General features: G+C 42.2%; 1 protein-coding gene and 1 long non-coding RNA gene across 2 annotated transcripts in view; one reads left to right on the top strand and one right to left on the bottom strand.

The window, feature by feature from the left end:
• Nucleotides 1–3,921: 3,921 nt before the first annotated feature.
• Nucleotides 3,922–22,658, bottom strand: cox20 (cytochrome c oxidase assembly factor COX20). Its single transcript, XM_073050449.1, has 4 exons — nucleotides 22,519–22,658; nucleotides 12,668–12,782; nucleotides 8,794–8,857; nucleotides 3,922–4,638 (listed from the first exon to the last, which is right to left on the bottom strand). The coding sequence occupies exons 1-4, from the start codon at nucleotides 22,549–22,551 to the stop codon at nucleotides 4,500–4,502; spliced, it is 351 nt and encodes a 116-aa protein (XP_072906550.1). The 5' UTR covers nucleotides 22,552–22,658; the 3' UTR covers nucleotides 3,922–4,499.
• Nucleotides 22,595–22,747, top strand: part of LOC140730266 (uncharacterized) — a 28,432-nt gene continuing 28,279 nt past the window's right edge. Inside the window, exon 1 of the long non-coding RNA XR_012099550.1 lies at nucleotides 22,595–22,710. This is a non-coding gene — a long non-coding RNA (uncharacterized lncRNA). The remainder of the gene's footprint in view (nucleotides 22,711–22,747) is intronic.

Below are 22,747 nucleotides of genomic sequence, written 5' to 3'. Positions count from 1 at the left end.
TGGAAGGACAAACTCCAAGGCAGAGTACAAAGTAAATGGCAGGATACTTGGTAGTATGGAGGAGCAGAGAGATCTGGGGGTACATGTCCACAGATCCCTCAAAGTTGCCTCACAGGTAGATAGGGTAGTTAAGAAAGCTTATGGGGTGCTAGTTTTCATAAGTCGAGGGATAGAATTTAAGAGATGCGATGTAATGATGCAACTCTATAAAACTCTAGTTAGGCCACACTTGGAGTACTGTGTCCAGTTCTGGTCGCCTCACTATAGGAAGGATGTGGAAGCATTGAAAAGGGTACAGAGGAAATTTACCAGTATGCTGCCTGGTTTAGAGAGTATGGATTATGATCAGAGATTAAGGGAGCTAGGGCTTTACTCTTTGGAGAGAAGGAGGATGAGAGGAGACATGATAGAGGTGGACAAGATATTAAGAGGAATAGACAGAGTGGACAGCCAGCGCCTCTTCCCCAGGGCACCACTGCTCAGTACAAGAGGACATGGCTTTAAGTTAAGGGGAGGGAAGTTCAAGGAGGATAGTAGAGGAAAGTTTTTCATTCAGAGAGTGGCTGGTGCGTGGAATGCACTGCCTGAGTCAGATCCACTAGTGAAATTTAAGAGACTACTAGACAGGTATATGGAGGAATTTAAGGTGGGGGTTTATATGGGAGGCAGGGTTTGAGGGTCAGCACAACATTGTGGGCCAAAGGGCCTGTAATGTGCTCTACTATTCTATGTTCTATTCTAATCCATGTCGGTTTATCTTCATCAAAAAAAGATGCAATAAATCTAAGTTGATTTGTTTTGTAATAATTCTTAAAATTTGGTAATTGTAACCCTCCTAGGTCAAATCTCCATGTCAATTTTTCCAACGATATTCTTGACATCTTACCTTTCCAAAGGAACTTCCTCACACATTTACTTAACTCTTGAAAAAACTTCTGCGGTAATTGTATTGGTAGTATTTGGAATAAATATTGTAATCTAGGGAATATATTCATTTTTACAGCATTAATTCTACCTAGTAATGTTATTGGTAACATCATCCATTTATCAAGATCCTCTTGAATTTTTTTCAATAATGGCAAATAATTTAATTTATATAAATTCTTTAGATCATTATCAACTCTTATACCTAAATACTTTATACCATTTATTGGCCATCTAAATTGAGTTATTAATTGATATTGACTATAGTCTCCTTTAGTAAGGGGTAGAATTTCACTTTTATCCCAATTTATTTTGTACCCTGATGTTTTCCCATATTCTTCCAATCTAGAAGATAATTTATGCAATGAATACAATGGGTAAGTTAAAGCAGAACGTCGTCAGCAAATAAATTAATCTTAGATTCCTCCTGATTAACTCTGAAACCCATAATATCTGACTCAGTTCTAATTAATTCAGCTAATGGTTCTATCACCAATACAAATAAAGCAGGTGATAATGGACAACCTTGTCTAGTTGACCTTGTTAACTGAAATAATGTTGAAATTTGGCCATTTGTCACTACTTTAGCTTTGGGATTAGTATTTAAGGTTTTAATCCATTTTATAAAAGATACTCCTAATCCATATTTTTCCAATATCTTAAATAAAAAAATCCCATTCCAATCTATCAAATGCTTTTTCTGCATCCAAAGCAACTGCCACACTCATTTCCTCCCTCTTTTGTGCCAGATGAATTATGCTAAGTAACCGAGTTACATTATCTGCCGATTGTCTATTTTTGATCAATCCTGTTTGATCCATATGTATGAATTTTGGTAAGTATTTAGATAATCTATTAGATAAAATCTTTGCTTTTATTTTATAGTCCGTGTTCAACAAAGAAATAGGTCTATATGATGTTGGCTTTAAAAGATCTCTATCCTTTTTTGGCAATACTATTAAAATAGTTGTCCAAAAAGATTCTGGAAGTTTATGCGCTCTTTCCGCTTGGTGTATTAGCTCCATAAAAGGAGGAATTAATAAATCTTTAAACTTTTTGTAAAATTCCGGTGGAAAACCATCTTCTCCTGGCGATTTATTACTCTGAAGTGATCCTAGATCTTCTTTGACCTCTTTTAATGTAAAAGGTATATCTAATCCCTTCTGTTCTTCCGAATTCAATTTTGGGAGTTATTTGTGATAAAAACCTTTCTATCTCAACAATATCATTTTGTGATTCTGATTGATACAGTTCAGAATAATTTTTTTTTTAAAGTTTCATTGATTTCTAAAGGTTTATAAGTAACTTTATTTACACTTGTTCTAATTGCATTTATCGTTTTGGAAGCCTGGCCTGTTTTTAACTGCCAAGCAAGAATCTTGTCTGATCTTTCACCTAGTTCATAATATCTCTGTTTAGTTCTCATAATTGCTTTTTCTGTTCGGTATGTCTGAAGTGTATTACATTGTAGCTTCTTATTAACCAGTTGTCTTCATTTTTCTTCTGTCATATATCTTTGAGATTCTTTTTCTAATTTTGTAATCTCTTTTTCCAATTGATCTATTTCTACCATATATTCCTTCTTAATTTTAGAAGTATAACTTATTATCTGGCCTCTCAAATATGCCTTCATCGCTTCCCATAATATAAATTTATCATCAACTGAATGTGAGTTTGTATCTAAAAAAAACTGAATCTGTTTTTCCATAAAATCACAAAAATCTTGACGTTTTAATAACATTGAATTAAATCTCCATCTGTAAATCGATTCCTCCTTATCCATCATTATCATTATCAAGGGGGAATGATCTGACAATATTCTGGCTTTATATTCCATATTTCTCACTCTGTCTTGAATATTCGTTGATAATAGTTAAAAATCTATCCTTGAATAAGTTTTATGTCTATTTGAATAAAATGAATAATCTCTTTCTCCTGATGAAGGGTCTCGGCCCGAAACGTCGACAGTGCTTCTCCCTATAGGTGCTGCCTGGCCTGCTGTGTTCCACCAGCATTTTGTGTGTGTTGTTGTTTTAATCTCTTTCTCTTGGGTTAATTCTTCTCCATATGAAGACAGGTGGAGGGGCAGGTAGTGTTGAGGAAGTAGGGAGTCTGCAGAAAGACAGATTACGAGAATGGCTGAGGAAGTGGCAGATGGAATACAGTACAGTGTCGGGAAGTGTCCGATCATGCGCTTTGGTAGAAGGAATAAAAAGGTAGGCTATTTTCTAGATGGGGAGAAAATTCAAAAATCTGAGGTGCAAAGGGACTCTGGAAGTCTTTGTGCAATTTTCCTGAAAGGTTGAGTTGGTGGTGAAAAAGGCAAATGCAATGTTAGTATTTATTTTGAATATAAAAGGAGGGCTGTAATGTTGAGGTTTTTTAAAGCACTGGTGAGGGCTCACTTGGAGAATTGTGAAATTTTGGACCCTTTATTTAATAAAGGATGTGCCGATATTGCATTAATATTATTTTACGCACTATATTTTGAACCTTGGCCCCGGGGGATGTTGTTTTGTTTAGCTGTATACATGTAAATGGTTGAATGATAATAAATTTGAATTTAAAGTGCGCATGTGGCTGGTTAATTGCACGATGAATGGACCCTTATACGGGGTGGGGTGGGGTGGGGGGGGCAAGGCCTCTCTCCTGTTGTGCAGACTTTCAAGAGTGCACGCTTTCATCTTGGCCAGCCTGGCTTGTTGCTCCCACACTAAGTTGCCCAACGTGAACCATGGCGAACATGACTCAGAAAAAAAGTTTATTCCTACTGCTCTGTTGTTATCCTTGCTCTGTGCATACATTATAACAAGAGTGTGGGAGAGAACTAAAAGTACATTTATGGCTAGGAAACTTTAAGTTCACCACCCAAGTCTTGTAAGTGCATACACTTTAAATAGTTGATTGGTTGTCCATCATATTCGATGATGATAGTTTAAAAAAAACACTGTGCAGAAGATTTTAAATACACAAGTTACGTATAAAAAATCACAGAAACCCAAAAGTTGAAAACTTTAATTTAAGTCAGTCCCTTATAACTAACAATGATTTTGGATTCCAGTGTTTTTGCACATAGAAGCAAGCCCAAGATGTGAACAACATTACAGCTGTTTTAATGAAGGGTCAAGAAGAAAATCTGTGCATCCAAATTGCGAGCATCACTTCACACTGGAAGCATAAAGCATAACTGTAAACAGCTGAAAATTTGGAAAACACTGAATGCTCAGCAGGCCAGTCAGCATGTGGAGGAAGAAATATTGCAAGTCATTCGTCCCTTTGTTTTCACTCTCCACAAATGATTCTAGGCTTCGTAAGTGCTACAAACATCTTCTGTTTCTAATCCTGGAAGTTGTTCCTTATCAAAATAAAGCAGAAGTCCAATTCCTTGCAACAGATGTACAGATGGACATTGTCACCAATATGCTCCTTGCACCGGGAGCCTCTTGTACACTGGAGAATATTTCATTGTCATCGGCCACTGGAACTACCAAGGTATGAAATGAAATCATTTACAAGTAAGCTTCCTGGCTGTAAACCATTTAACCCTCAGGTACAGTAGTCTAAGCATTGTCTGTTTAGTTGTCTCCACTGCTTCCATCTGCTTTCCTTGTTGGATCCATGTTGGTTCCTTCATATGTGACTTTGTTTTTCACACCCTCTTGCACCATTCGATTCTGGATCCTCAGCTTTGCATTCTGGTATCTGCAGAACACCCTGGAAAAGATTTAAGATTTTCAAAACCGTATCCTTCAAATACAAAGACGCGCCACTGGCTAGCCTCCCACCATCAACATCCTTGGGTCACCGCTCATCAGAAGATCAATCTGAGCAACCTAATCATGCAATGTTGGCACCGCAATGTGTGGTGACACTTGCAGGCTGCCCTAGCACACCCATGGGTGTGTTGGTTGTTAATGAAAATGATGCATTTTGCAGTATGCTTTGATGTACACATGATAAATAAATTTGAATCTTGAATCTCTGTCAAGGGTAGATCAGGAGCTGAGTATCACGCATTAGATAAGGATAAGACTGGTTTTCGGATGAAAATGACATAAGACAGTAAGACCCTTCAGCCCACTGAGTCTACTCTACCATTCATCAAGGTTGACCATTATCCCTTCCAACCAACATCAAGGGCCATGAATTGTCCTTGGCAAGTAGCACTAAGGATTTGATAGGTAAGTAAGGAACAAGCGGATAGTTTGTGAAATATTAGGTTCACTCAAAAACAAGAAGGAATTTATGCATGAAGCCAGAGAAAGTGGGCTACGAGCTTAACAAGTATCTTGCATCGGTACACATTCTTCTTGGGCTTCCAGCCAGGTACAGGTATCCTTTTGAACCAACGTTTTGATGACAAACTCTGCCACCTTCATCAGGGATGATGCCTAGGCATGTCTAGTCCAGTGGTGTATATACTGTATATACATACATACACACACAGGTATGTCTAGACCAGTTGCATATATATACCCCCAGACTAGACACGCACAGGCATCATCCCTGATGAATTTGACAGAGTTTGTCATCAAAACATCGGTTAAAACCGATACCTGCACCTGGACGGAAGCCCAAGAAGAGTTTATTTGTCATATACAGTGAGAAAGCACTAGATCCTTTTACATCTTGCATCAGTATTCACAAAGAAGAACATGGATGATTGTGTGAGATCAGACAGAGGTATGCTGATAATCTAAGGCAAGTAACTATTAAGAAGGAGGTGGTTTTGGGTGTCTTGTGGATAATCCCCTTAATACTACTGAATAAAAGTGATTCAGTACTCAAGTATGTTAAAGTACAGTAGATGAAAAATGACTCAACTTTCTGAATTAATTGAATTTACCTAACTAGACTAAAACTAGAGGTCATGCGTCAAAGGTGAAAGATGAAATGTTTAAGGGGAACATCTTTACTCCGAAGGTGGTGAGAGTGTGGAGCGAGCTGCCAATGGAAGTGATGGATACGGCTTTGATTGCAACATTTAAGAGGAGTTTAGATAAGCACATGAATAGGAGGGGTAAGGAGGGCTTTGGTCCAGGGTGGGACCAGGCAGAATAATAGTTTGGCATGGACTAGAGAGGCTGAAGGGCCTGTTTTTGTGCTGTAGTGCTCTGTAACTCTAAAATGTGTTCTGGGAGATATTGGAAATCTGTAAAATCTCCCTCCGTAGATGCTGCCTGACCTGCTGAGTTACTTCAACATTCTGTAAGTGTCTGTCTCCATGATCAATGCCACTGTTACAACGTACACAATGTAACAATTATTTCTTTGCTTTTTGCTCCTTGTTCAATCAGTTCAGTGTTGACCTCTGGCTTGGCAGAGGGTGACAGCTGGGTACTGGTATCCCCTCACTTCAGTCTGAATGTAGCTCACACTGCTGCTCTCCTATAAACAGCATTAATAGAATAACACAACACAGACAAAATGCTGGAGGAGCTCAGCAGGTCAGGCAGCATCTATGGAAATGAATAGAGAGACAATGTTTCAGGCCGGGACCGCTCTGCAGGACTGAGAAAGGGAAGATGCCAGAATAAAAAGGTGAGGTGGGGGAGGGGGGGGAAAGAGGTTATCTGGAAGGTGATAAGTGAAGCTAGGTTGGTGGGAGGGACAAAAGGCTGGACAGGAAGGAATCTGATCGGAGAGGAGAGTGGCCCATAGGAGAAAGGGAAGGAGGAGACCGGGGGAAGTGATGGGCAAGGTGGAAGAGGTAAGAGGTCTGAGTGGAGGATTTTTTTCTCTCTGTAAGGAGATATCTACATTCACGCCATCAGGCTGGAGGGTGCTTAGGCGGAATACACCCTGAGGGTGGCCTCATCCTGGCACAAGAGGCAGCCATGGAACTACACTTGCTTTTGGCGGATTGAGGTGCTTGACAAAGCGGTCCCCCAATTTCCGATGAGTCTCGCTAATGTAGAGGAAACTACATTGGGAACACCAGATACAATAGGCAACCCCAGCAGACTCGCAGCTGAAGTGTTGCCTCACCTGGAAGGACTATTTGGGGCCCTAAATGGAGGTAAGGGAGAAGGTGAATTGGCAGGTGTAGTACAGTCGGCCCTCCTTATCCGCGGATCCCGCATGCGCGGATTCAACCAACCGTGGATTGGAAAAACCCGGAAGTTCTCTCTCCAGCACTCATTGTTTGAGCATGTACAGACCATTTTTTCTTGTCATTATTCCCTAAACAATACAGTATAACAACTATTTACATAGCATTTACATTGTATTAGGTATTATAAGTAATCTGGAAATGACTTAAAAGTACAGGCAGTCCCCGGGTTATGAATGAGGTCCATTCCTGAGTCCGTCTTTAAGTCGGATTTGAAGTCGGAATAGGTACATCTGGTATTATTTAGCATCAGTTAGTCAAATGTTTGTCTTAGTATATAGTACATATTTTACCTTTCTATGCATATAAAACACTTAAGAAACATCTGTACAGTATTTCAATAATTAAACCACTGCGTTGCTTAGTAATAATTGTAGCTTTCATCGGGGCAGGGCCTTTCACGTGCTCCATTAAAATTGTTCCGATCGTTGACTGACTGTAGCCTAACGCTTTTCCAATGAACGATGGTGTTTCAGCTCTTTCCGATCGCTTTATTTCTTGCACCTTATTTTAATCGTGATCATTTTCATGAACAGAAACACTGTGGATTCATAACAGCACTGCAGGGTCCTAATGTCCACCGTACTATGACAGGTTAAATAAGGTCCAGGGTTCCGCTGGGTCCTAAAGATCACCGCACTGAGTCAGGTTAAATAAGGGACTTGAGCATCCGCATTTTTTGGTATCCGCGGGAGGTCTCGGAACCAATCCCCCTGCGGATAAGGAGGGCCAACTGTACTCTAGCCGCCTGCAGGGATAAGTGCCAGGAGGGAGATTAGTGAGGAGGTAAAGATACATTTGGTGGTAGGATCCTTCTGGATATGGCAGAAGTTGCAAAGGATGAGGTGTTAGAACTGGATGGTACAGACAAAAGCAGCAAACTCCTCAACACAGCAAAGAATGACCCACCAGGGGCAGATACAATAGGGGCATTTAAGAATCTTAAGATGTGAACTTGGATGATAGAAAAATGGAGGGCTATGTGGAAAGGAAGGGTTAGATTGTCCTTGGAGAAGGTTATATGGCGGTGTAATATTGTGGGCTGAAAAGCCTATGCTGTGCTGTTGTGTTCTACCTTTCTACAGTACTGTGCAAAAGTCTTATGCACATATATATAGCTGAGGTGCCTAAGACTTTTGCAGAGTACTGTATTTGTCAATGTGGAGGAGAGAGTGAGTTTGTAGATCTGGCAAAAGCAAAAGATGTTGGGAATGTTGAGGATAGAGCACTGTGGGATGGGTGGCAGAGAAGGAATGCTGGGCCGGAAGGTGGAGTGGATGCAGGTACATCCAGTCCTGAAACACCAGGCAAGGTCATTTCTTTCCTGATTACAGAATGTCTCTCTAGTGCTTCCCACTCTCTCCCCTGTCCTTACCCCTTTCCCCAACCGTGATTCCAACTCCCTGCCCCCTTCCCATTCTTAGTCCACAATGGAGACCCGTATCAGAATCAGGTTTATCATCACTCATCTGTCATGAAATTTGTTTTTTTTTGCAGCACCAGTACATTCAGTACATAAAATTACTGCAGTTCTGTGAAAATGTCTTAGGCACCCTCTCTGTATGCAGTATATATGCCTAAGAGTTTTGCATAGTATTGCATGTTTCAAACAGAAAGCAGTAAAAGATTAATTAAATTAATCCAAGTGAATGTCCAAATCTTCATAAAAGATGCCAAATGAGAGCATAAAACAAAGGGAAATCTTGCAACCAGGAAGCTAAAAAACATTCTTAGGATGAAATGACAATCAAACTTACCAAGTTCCCAAAGTTGTAACTAGGAAACTCCCCACACCAAAGTCAAAAGATCTCTTTATTCTGCCTGCAAAATAGGGAAGACAGGATTATTGCAATTCAAGGCTTTTTGGTTTCTCCTTCAGCATCTCTAACTTTCTCCAGGTCAAAGGTATAGCTATGGGCCCAAGCTATGCCTGTTTCTTTCTGGGATCGCATATGGAACAGTTATTGATCTGGTTTTACTCAGACCCACTCCCCTCTACCCTTTTGCTATCACAGGCCTGGCTTCTAGCACTTTCAGAATTCCATTTGTAGCCAAATGCTGGCCTGCCCTCACCTTCACATGCTCCACCTCCCGCCTTTCCCAGGTCTCACCATCTCAGGACTGGTCAGTCACCAACATCAACTTCAAGTCCATGAGCTCCCATTCTTCCTCCCAGGCTGCCTCCTGCAAGGACTCCATTCCATTCTCTCACTTCCTCTGTCTGACTCACTTACAAGGACTCTTTATCTCATGTTCTCAATATCTCCTGCTTATTTATTTATTATTATATTTCTTTTTGTATTTTCAGTTTGTTGTCTTTTGCACACCAGTTGTCTGCCCTGTTGGTTTGGTCTTTCACTGATTCTTTTCTGGTTATCGGATTTATTGAATATGCCCACAAGAAAATGAATCTCAGGGCTGTATTTGGTGACATATACTATATGTACTTTGATAATAACTTTACTTTGAACTTTGAATTCTGTCACATTTTTGTTCCACAGATGTCTCTCAAAACGTGTTCCTGATTCATGACTTCCCCTCTACTAATGTGGAGAGAACCTGTGTCCACAGAGATCCTTTTTCCCTGTGGCTATAAGAATCTACAACTCCTCCTAAGTACATATGGTTTAATTTCACATCTGTATTTTGCACTGTTACTTTTTCATGCATAGTTTGTATTTTTTTCATACCTCAATGTTTACATTTTGTATTTTAATGCATATATTTCTGACTGAGCAACCTTGCAATAATTTCCTTCAGGATAAATGAAGTTTTATCTTATCTCATCTCATCTACTACTCACACCGTTGACAGAACAAGACCAGAATTCCCTTGGATTAACCTGCCACCCCACCAGCCCTGCAGGCAATGTACTTTGAGTGCTCCCATCTCCTCCCACTAATTCCCTACATGCAGCTTTTTGCCATTTAGCTAGAGAAGACAGAACACTTGGTCCTTTCACCTCTTCCATTTCTGTCATCCAGGGACCCAGATAAAGCTGCAATTCTCCTCCACGATCGGAGTTCTGTGTGGGCAGGATGAAACCATCATTGCAAAGTGCTTTGAGAGAGTGGTTCTATCACATCTGAAATCCTGACTGCCCACTACCCTGGACCCCCATCAATTTGCCTATCTCACCAACAGGTCAACAGAGGATGCCATCTCCACGGCACTTCACTCTGCCCTGACCCACCTGGACAGCCCCAATTCTTACGTCAGAATGCTGTTCATTGACTTTAGTTCAGCATTCAATACTGTGATCCCCTCCAAGCTGATCGCCAAACTTCACCAGCTTGGTATCAGCTCATCCTTCTGCAATTGGACCTTGGACTTTCTGACTAACAGACCCCGATCCGTTAAGTTAGACGACCTCTCCTCCTCTGCTCTCACCCTGAACACTGGCGTGCCTCAAGGCTGTGTGCTGAGTCCTCTTCTGTACTCCCTTTTCACCTATGACTGTGTTCCTGTATATGGTTCATAATCGAGTTCGCAGATGACACCACGGTGGTTGTCCTGATCAGAAGGGATAATCAGACAGCTTACAGGGACGAGGACCGGCACCTGGCCACATGGTGTGCCGACAACAACCTGGCCCTTAACACCCAGAAGACCAAGGAAATCATTGTGCACTTCAGGCATGCTAGGAGCCACACTCATGTCCCCATCTACATCAACGGAGCTGTAGTGGAGCATGTATAAAGCTTCAAATTCCTCGGTGTCCACATTTCCGAGGATCTCACCTGGTCCCTGAACTCCTCTATCCTGATCAAAAAGGTGCAACAGCGCCTTTATTTCCTGTGGAGCATCAAGAAAGCTCACCTCTGTCCCAGGATACTGACGGACTTTTACCACTGTACCATTGAGAGCATACTCACCAACTGCATCTCAGTGTGGTATGGCAATTGTTCCGTATCGGACTGCAAAGCACTCCAGCGTGTGGTGAAAACTGCCCTGCAGATTATCGGCATCCAATTGCCCACCATTGAGAACATCTACCATAAATGCTGCCCGGGCAGGGCGAAAAGCATTATCAAGGATGCATCTCACCCTAACCATGGACTTTTTACTCTCCTCCCATCCGGTAGGCGCTACAGGAGCCTCCGCTCCCACACCAACAGGCACAGGAAGAGTTTCTTCCCTGAGGTTGTGACCCTGCTGAACCTCACATCACAGCGCTAAGCAGTATTGCACCCATATTGTACTGTCTCAGTACTTTTATATTTGTGTGCTGTAGCACTTACTTTTTATTCACAGTTATTTTGTAAATAACACTATTCTTTGCATTTCTCATTAGATGCTAATTGCATTTCATTGGCTTTGTATCTGTACTTGGCACAGTGATAATAAAGTTGAATCTAATCTAATAAAGTCCAATGACCCCCTGGGTACATGAATCATCGAGACTGAAGTTTGAGGCCTGGTGTTCAGTAAGCAGCAGCTCCTGGGGTCGATGTGATGCCGAGGATCAAGGCCCAAGAGCTGAATTGGAAGTCCACAGGTCAAGGCCCATTTGCTGGAGTCCTGGTCTGCAAATCTCTTTGAGCCCATTGGGGAAGTTGAAGGCCCAATGTCAGCATGTCTGCGTTTGAATCTGGGTCGAAGAAGATGGCCTGTCTTGGGGTTAGAGGGCGGTGTACGTGCGTGGGAGGTGAGAGGAACAGATTTTGCTTTGCTGCTGTTGTTTCGTTGCTTGTCATGTTCTGTGTTGTTCTCACGAGCATTGTGGGCATGCTACATTGGCACCAGAATGTGTGTCGGCACTTGTGGGCTGCCCTCAGCCCACCCTTGGGTGTGCAAGTTGTTAACGCAAACAATGCATTTCACTGTATGTTTCAATGTACACGTGATAAATAACGTTGAATCTAGTCTACTGTATTCAACGCTCATAAGTAGTCTCATCTACACTGGGGAAACTAAATGTGGAACAAGTGATTGATTTACAATATGTTCAGTCCTTAGAAGTGACCACGAGTTTCCAGTTGCCGATCACTTCCACTCTCTATTCTATTCTGGCCTGCTGCACTATTCCAATGAGGGCCAACGCAGGCTTGAGGAATAATATTTCATTCCTTTTCTGGGTATGTTGCAGCCCGAAGGACTCAAGATCAAATCCTATAGCTTCAGATGACATATTCTCTAACATCCTAATGGGTCTTGGCCTAAAATGTTGACTGGCTACCCCTCTCCACAAATGCTGCCTGACCTGCTGAGTTCCAACATTAATTTGTATTTGCTGCTCTGGATTTCCAGCATCCGTAGAATTTCTTGTGTTTATGACTCACTTTCTCTTTTTGGTTGTATCAGATCTGGTCCGTTCTGCGGTCAGACATTATTTTGTACTCATTGGCCTGCTGGGCTGATTACATGGTCTTCTAATTTAGCAGCACGTTACACTGACCTTATAGTCTCACCCTATCAGAGATATGCTTTCTCTGTAACCCAGTACTAACTTGTTTCTGCTCTCTCTTTCCCAGGAGTTTAGAGTTGAAACAATGGCTGTTTTCTCTTTGCACAGATGCTGTTGAGTATTTCCAGCACTTTCAGTTTTTACGTCAATCCTAAGCAGTTGAGAGACCATTTTACAATACTAAGGAATATTTTTGCTGTTGAAATGTTGATAAAGATACTTACTCGTTGCTAAGAAGTGGCCAAACCCAGCGATGACTGCACCAGCTGAGCCATACAGTACGGAATCTCGGGCGCAAGGAATGTTCTGCACATCCAGGATACCCAGGAGCTTAAATGACTAAAAGCACAAAATGAAAGGATTTTAACAACTTTCATTAATAATAGGTTAGAAATCCAAGGTTTACATAAAATTTGAACAGCACAGACAAAATGCTGGAGGAACTCCTCCTCATTCCCTTCCATTCATGGTCTATGCTCCACTGTCTTCTCATATTAGTTCCTTTCTTCTTCAGTCATTTACCTCTTCCTCCTATTATTTCCTGCTTCTAACTTCATTCCCCCTCTCTGCCAGCTATCCACCTTTCCCCTCGTCTGAACTCACCTATCACCTGTCAGTCTGTACTCCATCCATGTCCTCCCACCTTTTTTTCTTGGCTTCTGCCCCCTTCCTTTTCAATCCTGATGAAGGATCTTGACCCAAAATGTCCTCTCTTTATTCCCCTCCATAGAAGCTGCCTGCCTCCAAGAAGACCACAACCTTGTCATGATTAGGAGGCTTGAATGTCTCAATGATCTTTGTTGGTTGGAATCAGGGCTTTATGCTTTAGCTCTTGGTAGGGTCACCCATGCCAAACCAGTCAAAAGGTAGAGAACAGACTAAGATTGGTCCATTGGTTCTCCAAGATCAAAGGTTCAGCTCAGGGCTAACAACTCTGACTGGTAAAACAAAACTGTTACAGAAAAACAATAAAGAATCCTTCTACATCTGAGTGCATTCTGACTCTCCACCCGGAATCTGCATGGCTGACAGTAGTGAAAACTGAGGAAGCTTCTGACATGATGAAGGAAGTCCTGAACACTGCCAGAGGTGGAGGACCTTCACTGCTGTTCTAAACGCCAATGGCGTAACGGGGAGGAAGAGAGTAAATAAGATACTGCCTGACTCACTAGAATCACTTGAGCATATTTGTGTTGCTCGAGATTTCCAGCATCTGCAGAGTCTCTTGTATTAAATTTTACAAAATTAAGTTATACAGCTCACTCCATGAATGATTGTAAAACTTGGTCCCATTGATTCAAAAGCAAGCTCAACTGCCTGGATTAGAAGGCATGAGCTACAACAAGAGGTTGGACAAACTTGAGTTGTTTTCTCTGGAGCAGTGGAGGCTGAGAGGAGATCTGATGAAGGTTTATAAGATTATGACAGGCATTAGATAGAGTAGACAAACAGCATCTTTTTTCCAGTCATGAAATATCTAATACCAGAAAGGATGCATTTAAGGTGAGAAGGGGTAATTTTAAAAGAAATGCGAGGGGCAAGATTTCTTACACAGAGAGTGGTAGGTGCCTGGAATGGAATGTGCTGCCTGTGGTAGTGGATGAGGCAGATACATAAGGGACTTTTAAGAGAAGTTTACATGGGCACATAGATGTGAAGAAAATGGAGGGATATGGACATTGTGAAGGGATTAGTTCAGTTAACCACTTGATTACTAATTTAATTGGTCCAGCACCACAGTGTGGGCTGAAGGGCCTATTCCTGTGCTGTACTGTTCTATGTTCTAACTGAAATGAATGAATAAGCAGTTAGATGATTGTAAGTTTAATGGTTATAAATCTAATTTACTGCTCCTCCTACTGTACCATGAAAATCTAACACCTACCAGAAATGTTAGTCCCTTTCATACTTCAACTGAAACCAACTGTTTGGAATCAAATGACCTTATCTGGTGCCTCAGGGCTGAGTATGTCTGCACCTGTGCCAGCCCCAGCTCCTGCCACCTGTCTCACACCCCTCCCGCGGCGCTCCTCCCTCACCATTCCCAACATCCTTTGCTACTGCCAGATTTACAAACTCGCTCTGTACTTCACGTTAACAAATGCATTACTCTGCAAAAGTCTTTGGCTAAATACATGTGTCTAAGGCGTTTGCCATATCATGGTATTGTCCCTATTTTCTGCCTGCACTGAACTTTCTCTGTAACTGTAACATTATATTGTTATTGTTTTTCCTTTGTATCCCTTTGATGGGAAACCCCTGTGTGGATGGCATACAAAGCTTTTCACTGTATCTCAGAGCACATGTGACAACTATAAACCAGTCTAACAGTTCACATTCTTGACAATGCAGCATTCCTTCAGAAAGGTAAGGTACTGTTTAAAAGTCTTAGGCACATACAGTACATCCTTTCTAGGATACCTAAGAAAGGCACAGTACTGAGTGATGATTAGCCTGATTCTGATAAACCTGTTTCTATTGTGTACTGAGAGTGGGAAGGGGGCAGAGGGACTTTCTGTAATGATCGAAAAACCAATTGTTTCCAATCAAATGAGCTTGGCTGGTGCCTGAGGGCTGGGTATGACTGCACCTTTGCCACCCTCCCCCACCCCGGCACTCCTTCTTTCCACCAGTCCCACACCCCTTCTAGAATGGCGCTCCGTCCCCACCATTCCCAACATCCTTTGCTCCCGCCAGATTTACAAACTTGCTCTCTGTTCCATGTTGACAAGTACAGTACTGTGCAAAAGTTTTAGGCACCCTCGCTATATATACAGTGGCATGCAAAAGTTTGGGCACCCCTGGTCAAAATTTCTGTTACTGTGAATAGATAAGCGAGTAAAAGATGAACTGATTTCCAAAAGGCATAAAGTTAAAGATGACACATTTCTTTAATATTTTAAGCAAGAAAACTTTTTTATTTCCATCTTTTACAGTTTCAAAATAACAAAAAAAGGAAAAGGGCACGAAGCAAAAGTTTGGGCACCCTGCATGGCAGTACTTATTATTGCCTCCTTTGGGAAGTATCACAGCTTGTAAACGCTTTCTGTAGCCAGCTAAGAGTCTTTCAGTTCTTGTTTGGGGGATTTTCACACATCTTCCTTGCAAAAGGCTTCTAGTTCTGTGACATTCTTGGGCCGACTTGCATGCACTGCTTTTTTGAGGTCTATCGACAGATTTTTGATGATGTTTAGGTCGGGGGACTGTGAGGGCCATGGCAAAACCTTCAGCTTGTGCCTCTTGAGGTAGTCCATTGTGGATTTTGAGGTGTCCTGTTGTAGAAGCCATCCTCTTTTCATCTTCAGCTTTTTTTTAACAGACGGTGTTATGTTTGCTTCCAGAATTTGCTGGTATTTAATTGAATTCATTCTTCCCTCTACCAGTGAAATGTTCCCTGTGCCATTGACTACAACACAAGCCCAAGGCATGATCGATCCACCTCTGTGCTTAACAGTTGGAGAGGGGTTCTTTTCATGAAATTCTGCACCCTTTTCTCTCCAAACACACCTTCGCTCATTGCGACCAAAAAGTTCTACTTTAACTTCATCAGTCCACAGAACTTGTTTCCAAAATGCATCAGTCCTGTGGAATTAAAATAAACACACCTCAAAATCCACAATGGACTACTTCAAGAGGCGCAAGCTGAAGGTTTCGCCATGGCCCTCACAGTCCCCTGACCTAAACATCATTGAAAATCTGTGGATAGACCTCAAAAGAGCAGTGCATGCAAGATGGCCCAAGAATCTCACAGAACAAGAAGCCTCTTGTAAGGAAGAATGGGTGAAAATCCCCCAAACAAGAATTGAAAGACTCTTAGCTGGCTACAGAAAGTGTTTACAAGCTGTGATACTTGCCAAAGTGGGCATTACTAAGTACCAACCATGTAGGGTGCCCAAACTTTTGCTTCGGGCCCTTTTCCTTTTTTGTTATTTTGAAACTGTAAAAGATGGAAATAAAGAAGCAATCTTGCTTAAAATACTAAAGAAATTTGTCATCTTTAACTTTATGCCTTTTAGAAATCAGTTCATCTTTTACTCGCTTAGCTATTCACAGTAACAGAAATTTTGGCCATGGGTGCCCAAACTTTTGCATGCCACTGTATATGTGCCTAGGACTTTTGCACAGTACTGTAATGCCAGGGGTTACAATTGTATGTTCTTTAATTGTGAATGCTAGCAGAACTTTGACTGGAAAGTGAAGGTGATGAAGGGCCGAATGGCCTACTCCTGCACCTATTTTCTATGTTTCTAAGATGACACCTAATGGTTACTGATCAGAATACAGATCTGTGTGTGGCCAGTGATGAGGTATGTGAATCTTGGCCAAAGTCCTTCTTCTTAACCATCATCATTACGTGTTGTGTCGTTTGACGGGGGCAATCATAGTCTCATAACCAAGGTTATTCTTGGCAAATTTTTCTACAGAAGTGGTTTGCCATTGCCTTCTTCTAGACAGTGTCTTTACATGATGGGTGTCCCCAGCCATTATCAACACTCTTCAGAGATTGCCTGCCTGGCGTGAGATTGGTTGCATAACCAGGACCTGATAAGCACCAGCTGCTCATATGACTTGGATGACTTGGACAGGTTGGGTGAGTGGGCAAATGTATGGCAGATGCAGTTTAATGTGGATAAATGTGAGGTTATCCACTTTGGTGGCAAGAACAGGAAGAAAGATTACTATCTAAATGGAGTCAAGTTAGGAAAAGGGGAAGTACAATGAGATCTAGGTGTTCTTGTACATCAGTCAATGAAAGCAAGCATGCAGGTACAGCAGGCAGTGAAGAAAGCTAATGGCATGCTGGCCTTTATAACAAGAGGAATTGAGTATAGGAGTAAAGAGGTCCTTCTGCAGCTGTACAGGGCCCTGGTGAGACCCCACCTGGAGTATTGTGTGCAGTTTTGGTCTCCAAATTTGAGGAAGGACATTCTTGCTATTGAGGGAGTGCAGCGTAGGTTCACAAGGTTAATTTCCGGAATGGCGGGACTGTCATATGTTGAAAGATTGGAGCAACTGAGCTTGTATACACTGGAATTTAGAAGGGTGAGAGGGGATCTGATTGAAACATATAAGATTATTAAGGGATTGGACACGCTGGAGGCAGGAAGCATGTTCCCGCTGATGGGTGAGTCCAGAACTACAGGCCACAGTTTAAGAATAAGGGGTAGGCCATTTAGAACAGAGATGCAGAAAAACTTTTTCACCCAGAGAGTGGTGGATATGTGGAATGCTCTGCCCCAGAAGGCAGTGGAGGCCAAGTCTCTGGATGCATTCAAGAGAGAGTTAGATAGAGCTCTTATAGATAGCGGGGTCAAGGGATATGGGGAGAGGGCAGGAACAGGGTACTGATTGTGCATGATCAGCCATGATCACAGTGAATGGTGGTGCTGGCTAGAAGGGCCGAATGGCCTACTCCTGCACCTACTGTCTATTGTCTATTGACCATCCACCACCTGCTCCCTGGCTTCATACGACCCTGGTCATGGGTGGGAGGGGTGGGCAGGCAGGTGTTACGCCTTGTCCAAGGGTGGCCTGCAGGCTAGTGAAGGAAGGAGCGCCTTATACCACCCTTGAGCGAGATGTATCTCCACCCCACCACCCACCTTCTTAACCAATGACACCAAATTCCAACAGCAGTGGTTCCACTTCTAATATCTTACAGGATATAAGAATAACTAGCAACGTCAGAATTGCTTGTCATCATCTTCAATAACTGCTGTGGTCTGTCTGGGGAATATACTCCAGGATATAGAATGTAGAACAATACATCCAAGGAACAGACACTTCACATCATGTTGTGCTGAACTAATAAACCCCTAATCCTTTCTGCCCATACCAGTCCACATACCTGCTTTGTCTGCATATTCATCTGCCTTTCTGAGTGCCTCTTAAATACTGCTATATTTGCCTCCACTACCGTCCCTGGCAGTGCATTCGAAGCACCCACCACTCTGTGTAGAAATACTTTGCTGTGCATCTCCTTTTGAATTTACCCCCTCCCGCTTTAGATGCATGCTCTCTTACTGTTAAGATATTTTGACATTGGGAAAAGATACTGTGGACGAAGCGGCCTGTGCAGTGCTGTACTGTTCTATACGCCATTAGAGTGTAGCGGTTAGTGCAACGCTATTACAGCTCGGGGTGTCGGAGTTCGGATGTCAATCCTGATGTCCTCAGTAAGGAATTTCTACATCCTCCCCACGGAATGAATGATTTTTCCCTGGGTACTCTGCTTTCCTCCCATAGTTCAAAGATGTTAGTAGGTTAATTGGTCATTGTAAATTGTCCTGTGATTAGGTTAAAGTTAAATCAGGGGTTATCAGGGGTTGCTGGGCAGCATGGCCTGAAGGGTCAGAAGGGCCTATTTCACACTATCTTTAAAGAAATAAAATATATCTACTGTCTTAGCAAAAAAAATAAGAAAATCTGAGTACACTTGACCAGTTTTGGCATCATTACACTGGCTGCCTGTGTCCTTTAGGATCAATTTTAGAACACTCTCAATTGTATACAAGTCTCTGAATAATCTAGCTCCTCTGTATACATTGGACTGTCTATCCCTTTACATCCCTAATCATCATCTTATATTTACAAATATTGGTTTGCTTAGTGTTCCTAGAGCCAAGTACATTAGAACTGGTGATGTTGCTTTTTTTTCTTATGCACCAAAAATCTGGAATACACTACTGACTGAAATATGCCAGGCTTGTACTGTGGAACGTTTCAAAACACCGCTAAAAACCACATTTTAAATTTGGACTACTTATAAGATTACTTAAAGCCTATTGATGTTGATTACATTTATATAATTTAGTATATGCAATAAGATTTTATTCTATATAAATTGTGACAACCAGGTCATGCCTTGTTCTCATTGCTACCATCAGGGAGGAGGTACAGAAGCCTGAAGACACACACTCAATGATTCAGGAACAGCTTCTTCATCTCTCCCGTCCAATTTCTGAAATCAGTAGACATTGAACCCATGAATTAAATTAACTTTATTACTTACATCCATCATACACATGTGTAAACACTACCTCACTACTTTTTTATTTCTATTTTTGCACCATTTATTTAATTCAACTATTTATAAAACATATACTTATGGTACTCCACCTTTTTTTAAATTATGTATTGCCTTGTAAAGGAACATTAGGAGATAGTGACCATAATATGATATGTTTTAACCTACAATTTGAGAAGGAGAAGGGAAAATCGGATGTGTCAGTATTACAGTTGAACAAAGGGAACTATGGAGCTATGAGGGAGGAGCTGGTCAAAGTTCAATGGAACAATACCCTAGCAGGGAAGACAGTGGAACAAAAATGGCAAGTATTTCTGGGAATAATGCAGAAGGTGCAGGTTCGGTTCATTCCAAAGAGGAAGAAAGATCCTAAGGGGAGTAAGGGGCCGCCGTGGCTGACGAGGGAAGTAAAGGGCAGTATAAAAATAAAAGAGAAGTATAACATAACAAAGGTGAGTGGAAAACCGGAGGACTGGGAAGCTTTTAAAGAGCAACAGAAGATAACAAAAAAGGCAATACGCCAAGAAAAAATGAGGTACGAAGGTAAACTAGCCAAGAATATAAAGGAGGATAGTAAAAGCTTCTTTAGGTATGTGAATAGCAAAAAAATAGTTAAGACCAAAATTGGGCCACTGAAGACAGAAACGGGTGAATTTATTATGGGGAACAAGGAAATGGCAGACGAGTTGAACAGGTACTTTGGATCTGTCTTCACTAGGGAAGACACAAACCATCTCCCAGATGTAATAGTGGCGAAAGGAACTAGGGTAAAAGATGAACTGAAGGAAATTTATATTAGGCAAGAAACGGTGTTGGATAGACTGTTGAGTCTGAAGGTTGATAAGTCCCCGGGACCTGATGGTCTGCATCCCAGGGTACTTAAAGAGGTGGCTCTAGAAATCGTGGACGCATTGGTAATCATTTTCCAATGTTCTATAGATTCAGGAACAGTTCCTGCTGATTGGAGGGTGGCTAATGTTGTCCCACTTTTCAAGAAAGGAGGGAGAGAGAAAACAGGGAATTATAGACTGGTTAGCCTGACGTCAGTGGTGGGAAAGATGCTGGAGTCAATTATAAAAGAGGAAATTACGACACATTTGGATAGCAGTAGAAGGATCAGTCCGAGTCAGCATGGATTTATGAAGGGAAAATCATGCTTGACTAATCTTCTGGATTTTCTTTGAGGATGTAACTATGAAAATGGACAAGGGAGAGCCAGTGGATGTAGTGTACCTGGACTTCCAGAAAGCTTTTGATAAAGTCCCACATAGGAGATTAGTGGGCAAAATTAGGGCACATGGTATTGGGGGCAAAGTACTGACATGGACTGAAAATTGGCTAGCTGACAGGAAACAAAGAGTAGCGATTAACGGGTCCCTTTCGGAATGGCAGGCTGTGACCAGTGGGGTACCGCAAGGTTCGGTGCTGGGACCGCAGCTGTTTACAATATACATTAATGATTTAGATGAAGGGATTAAAAGTAACATTAGCAAATTTGCCGATTACACAAAGCTGGGTGGAAGGGTGAAATGTCAGGAGGATGTTATGAGAATGCAGGGTGACTTGGACAGGTTGGGTGAGTGGGCAAATGTATGACAGATGCAGTTTAATGTGGATAAATGTGAGGTTATCCACTTTGGTGGCAAGAACAGGAAGAAAGATTACTATCTAAATGGAGTCAAGTTAGGAAAAGGGGAAGTACAACGAGATCTAGGTGTTCTTGTACATCAGTCAATGAAAGCAAGCATGCAGGTACAGCAGGCAGTGAAGAAAGCTAATGGCATGCTGGCCTTTATAACAAGAGGAATTGAGTATAGGAGTAAAGAGGTCCTTCTGCAGCTGTACAGGGCCCTGGTGAGTCCCCACCTGGAGTACTGTGTGCAGTTTTGGTCTCCAAATTTGAGGAAGGACATTCTTGCTATTGAGGGAGTGCAGCGTAGGTTCACAAGGTTAATTCCCGGAATGGCGGGACTGTCATATGTTGAAAGATTGGAGTGACTGGGCTTGTATATACTGGAATTTAGAAGGATGAGAGGGGATCTGATTGAAACATATAAGATTATTAAGGGATTGGACACGCTGGAGGCAGGAAGCATGTTCCCGCTGATGGGTGAGTCCAGAACTTGAGGCCACAGTTTAAGAATAAGGGGTAGGCCATTTAGAACAGAGATGTGGAAAAACTTTTTCACCCAGAGAGTGGTGGATATGTGGAATGCTCTGCCCCAGAAGGCAGTGGAGGCCAAGTCTCTGGATGCATTCAAGAGAGAGTTAGATAGAGCTCTTATAGATAGCGGGGTCAAGGTATATGGGGAGAGGGCAGGAACAGGGTACTGATTGTGCATGATCAGCCATGATCACAGTGAATGGTGGTGCTGGCTAGAAGGGCCGAATGGCCTACTCCTGCACCTACTGTCTATTGTCTATTGTACCACTGCTTCAAACACAAATCTCAAGATATATGTCAGTGATATTAAACCTGATTCTGATGTTTGTTTTGACATATGGATTTTCTCATATTTTGAATATATTGATTTTTCTTTACAATCTATGTACAACACTGAGCCTGCAATGTATTGTATGAAAGGTGTTATATAAATTAAGTTATTATTGTTACTAGCTGAGCATATAACTTCTTTTATGGATCAAAGCTGTGCTCAATATATCTCTGTCAGTTTACGTTTCTCATTAATTGCTGGTCCCGCAGAAAGTAAGCATGTTAACAGATGGTCGCCGTGGTAGGGAGATTTATGGTCGCAACTGTTGAACAAAAAGGGCCGTGTTAAACGTTGTGAGATTGCTGGGCATTTTAAACCCAACTCTGAAGCCGAGTCCACCAAAGAAGCTGGACATGTTAAATGTAGGAGAAGAAGCACTGGAAATGGTGAATCTGTATCAAGAGTTGCGGGGTATTTCCAACAAGTTTCGGCCCAATTTTCAAAAGCCCATCTCACAAGGGGTGACCTTAACTTGACATTGAAGATGCCCACTGCGCTTGCGTCTGACCCTTCACCGCCGCTCCAGCCGGCCATTAATGACGCACTCACTCACCTTGGGTTTCTCCGCCTCACCCTCGCTCGACATGGCGTTCGCTGTCCTCGCTCCCCTGTCTGAAATGCAAACCTCTCTCGCCACCTTATTCGGTGCTCGATGTCGGTGATCAAGCGAACACTATCCGGCCGCGGCCGCGACCGCGTGATAGCTCCGGACGCCGGCTATCTGACGCCATGCGCGGAAGGGCCGGTAGGTAGCAGAGCGCATGCGCGCCCGTCCAGCCAGG

Source organism: Hemitrygon akajei, chromosome 7 (assembly GCF_048418815.1).
Source record: "Hemitrygon akajei chromosome 7, sHemAka1.3, whole genome shotgun sequence".
Taxonomy (NCBI): Eukaryota; Metazoa; Chordata; class Chondrichthyes; order Myliobatiformes; family Dasyatidae; genus Hemitrygon; species Hemitrygon akajei.
This window is presented reverse-complemented; position numbering and strand designations above follow the sequence as displayed.

Coding starts and splice junctions, on each gene's coding strand:
- cox20 (XM_073050449.1), bottom strand. CDS start 22,551: ATGTCGAGCGAGGGTGAGGCGGAGAAACCCAAG. Junction 12,783..22,518: donor GTGAGGCGGAGAAACCCAAG/GTGAGTGAGTGC, acceptor TTGTGCTTTTAG/TCATTTAAGCTCCTGGGTAT. Junction 8,858..12,667: donor TGGCCACTTCTTAGCAACGA/GTAAGTATCTTT, acceptor CCTATTTTGCAG/GCAGAATAAAGAGATCTTTT.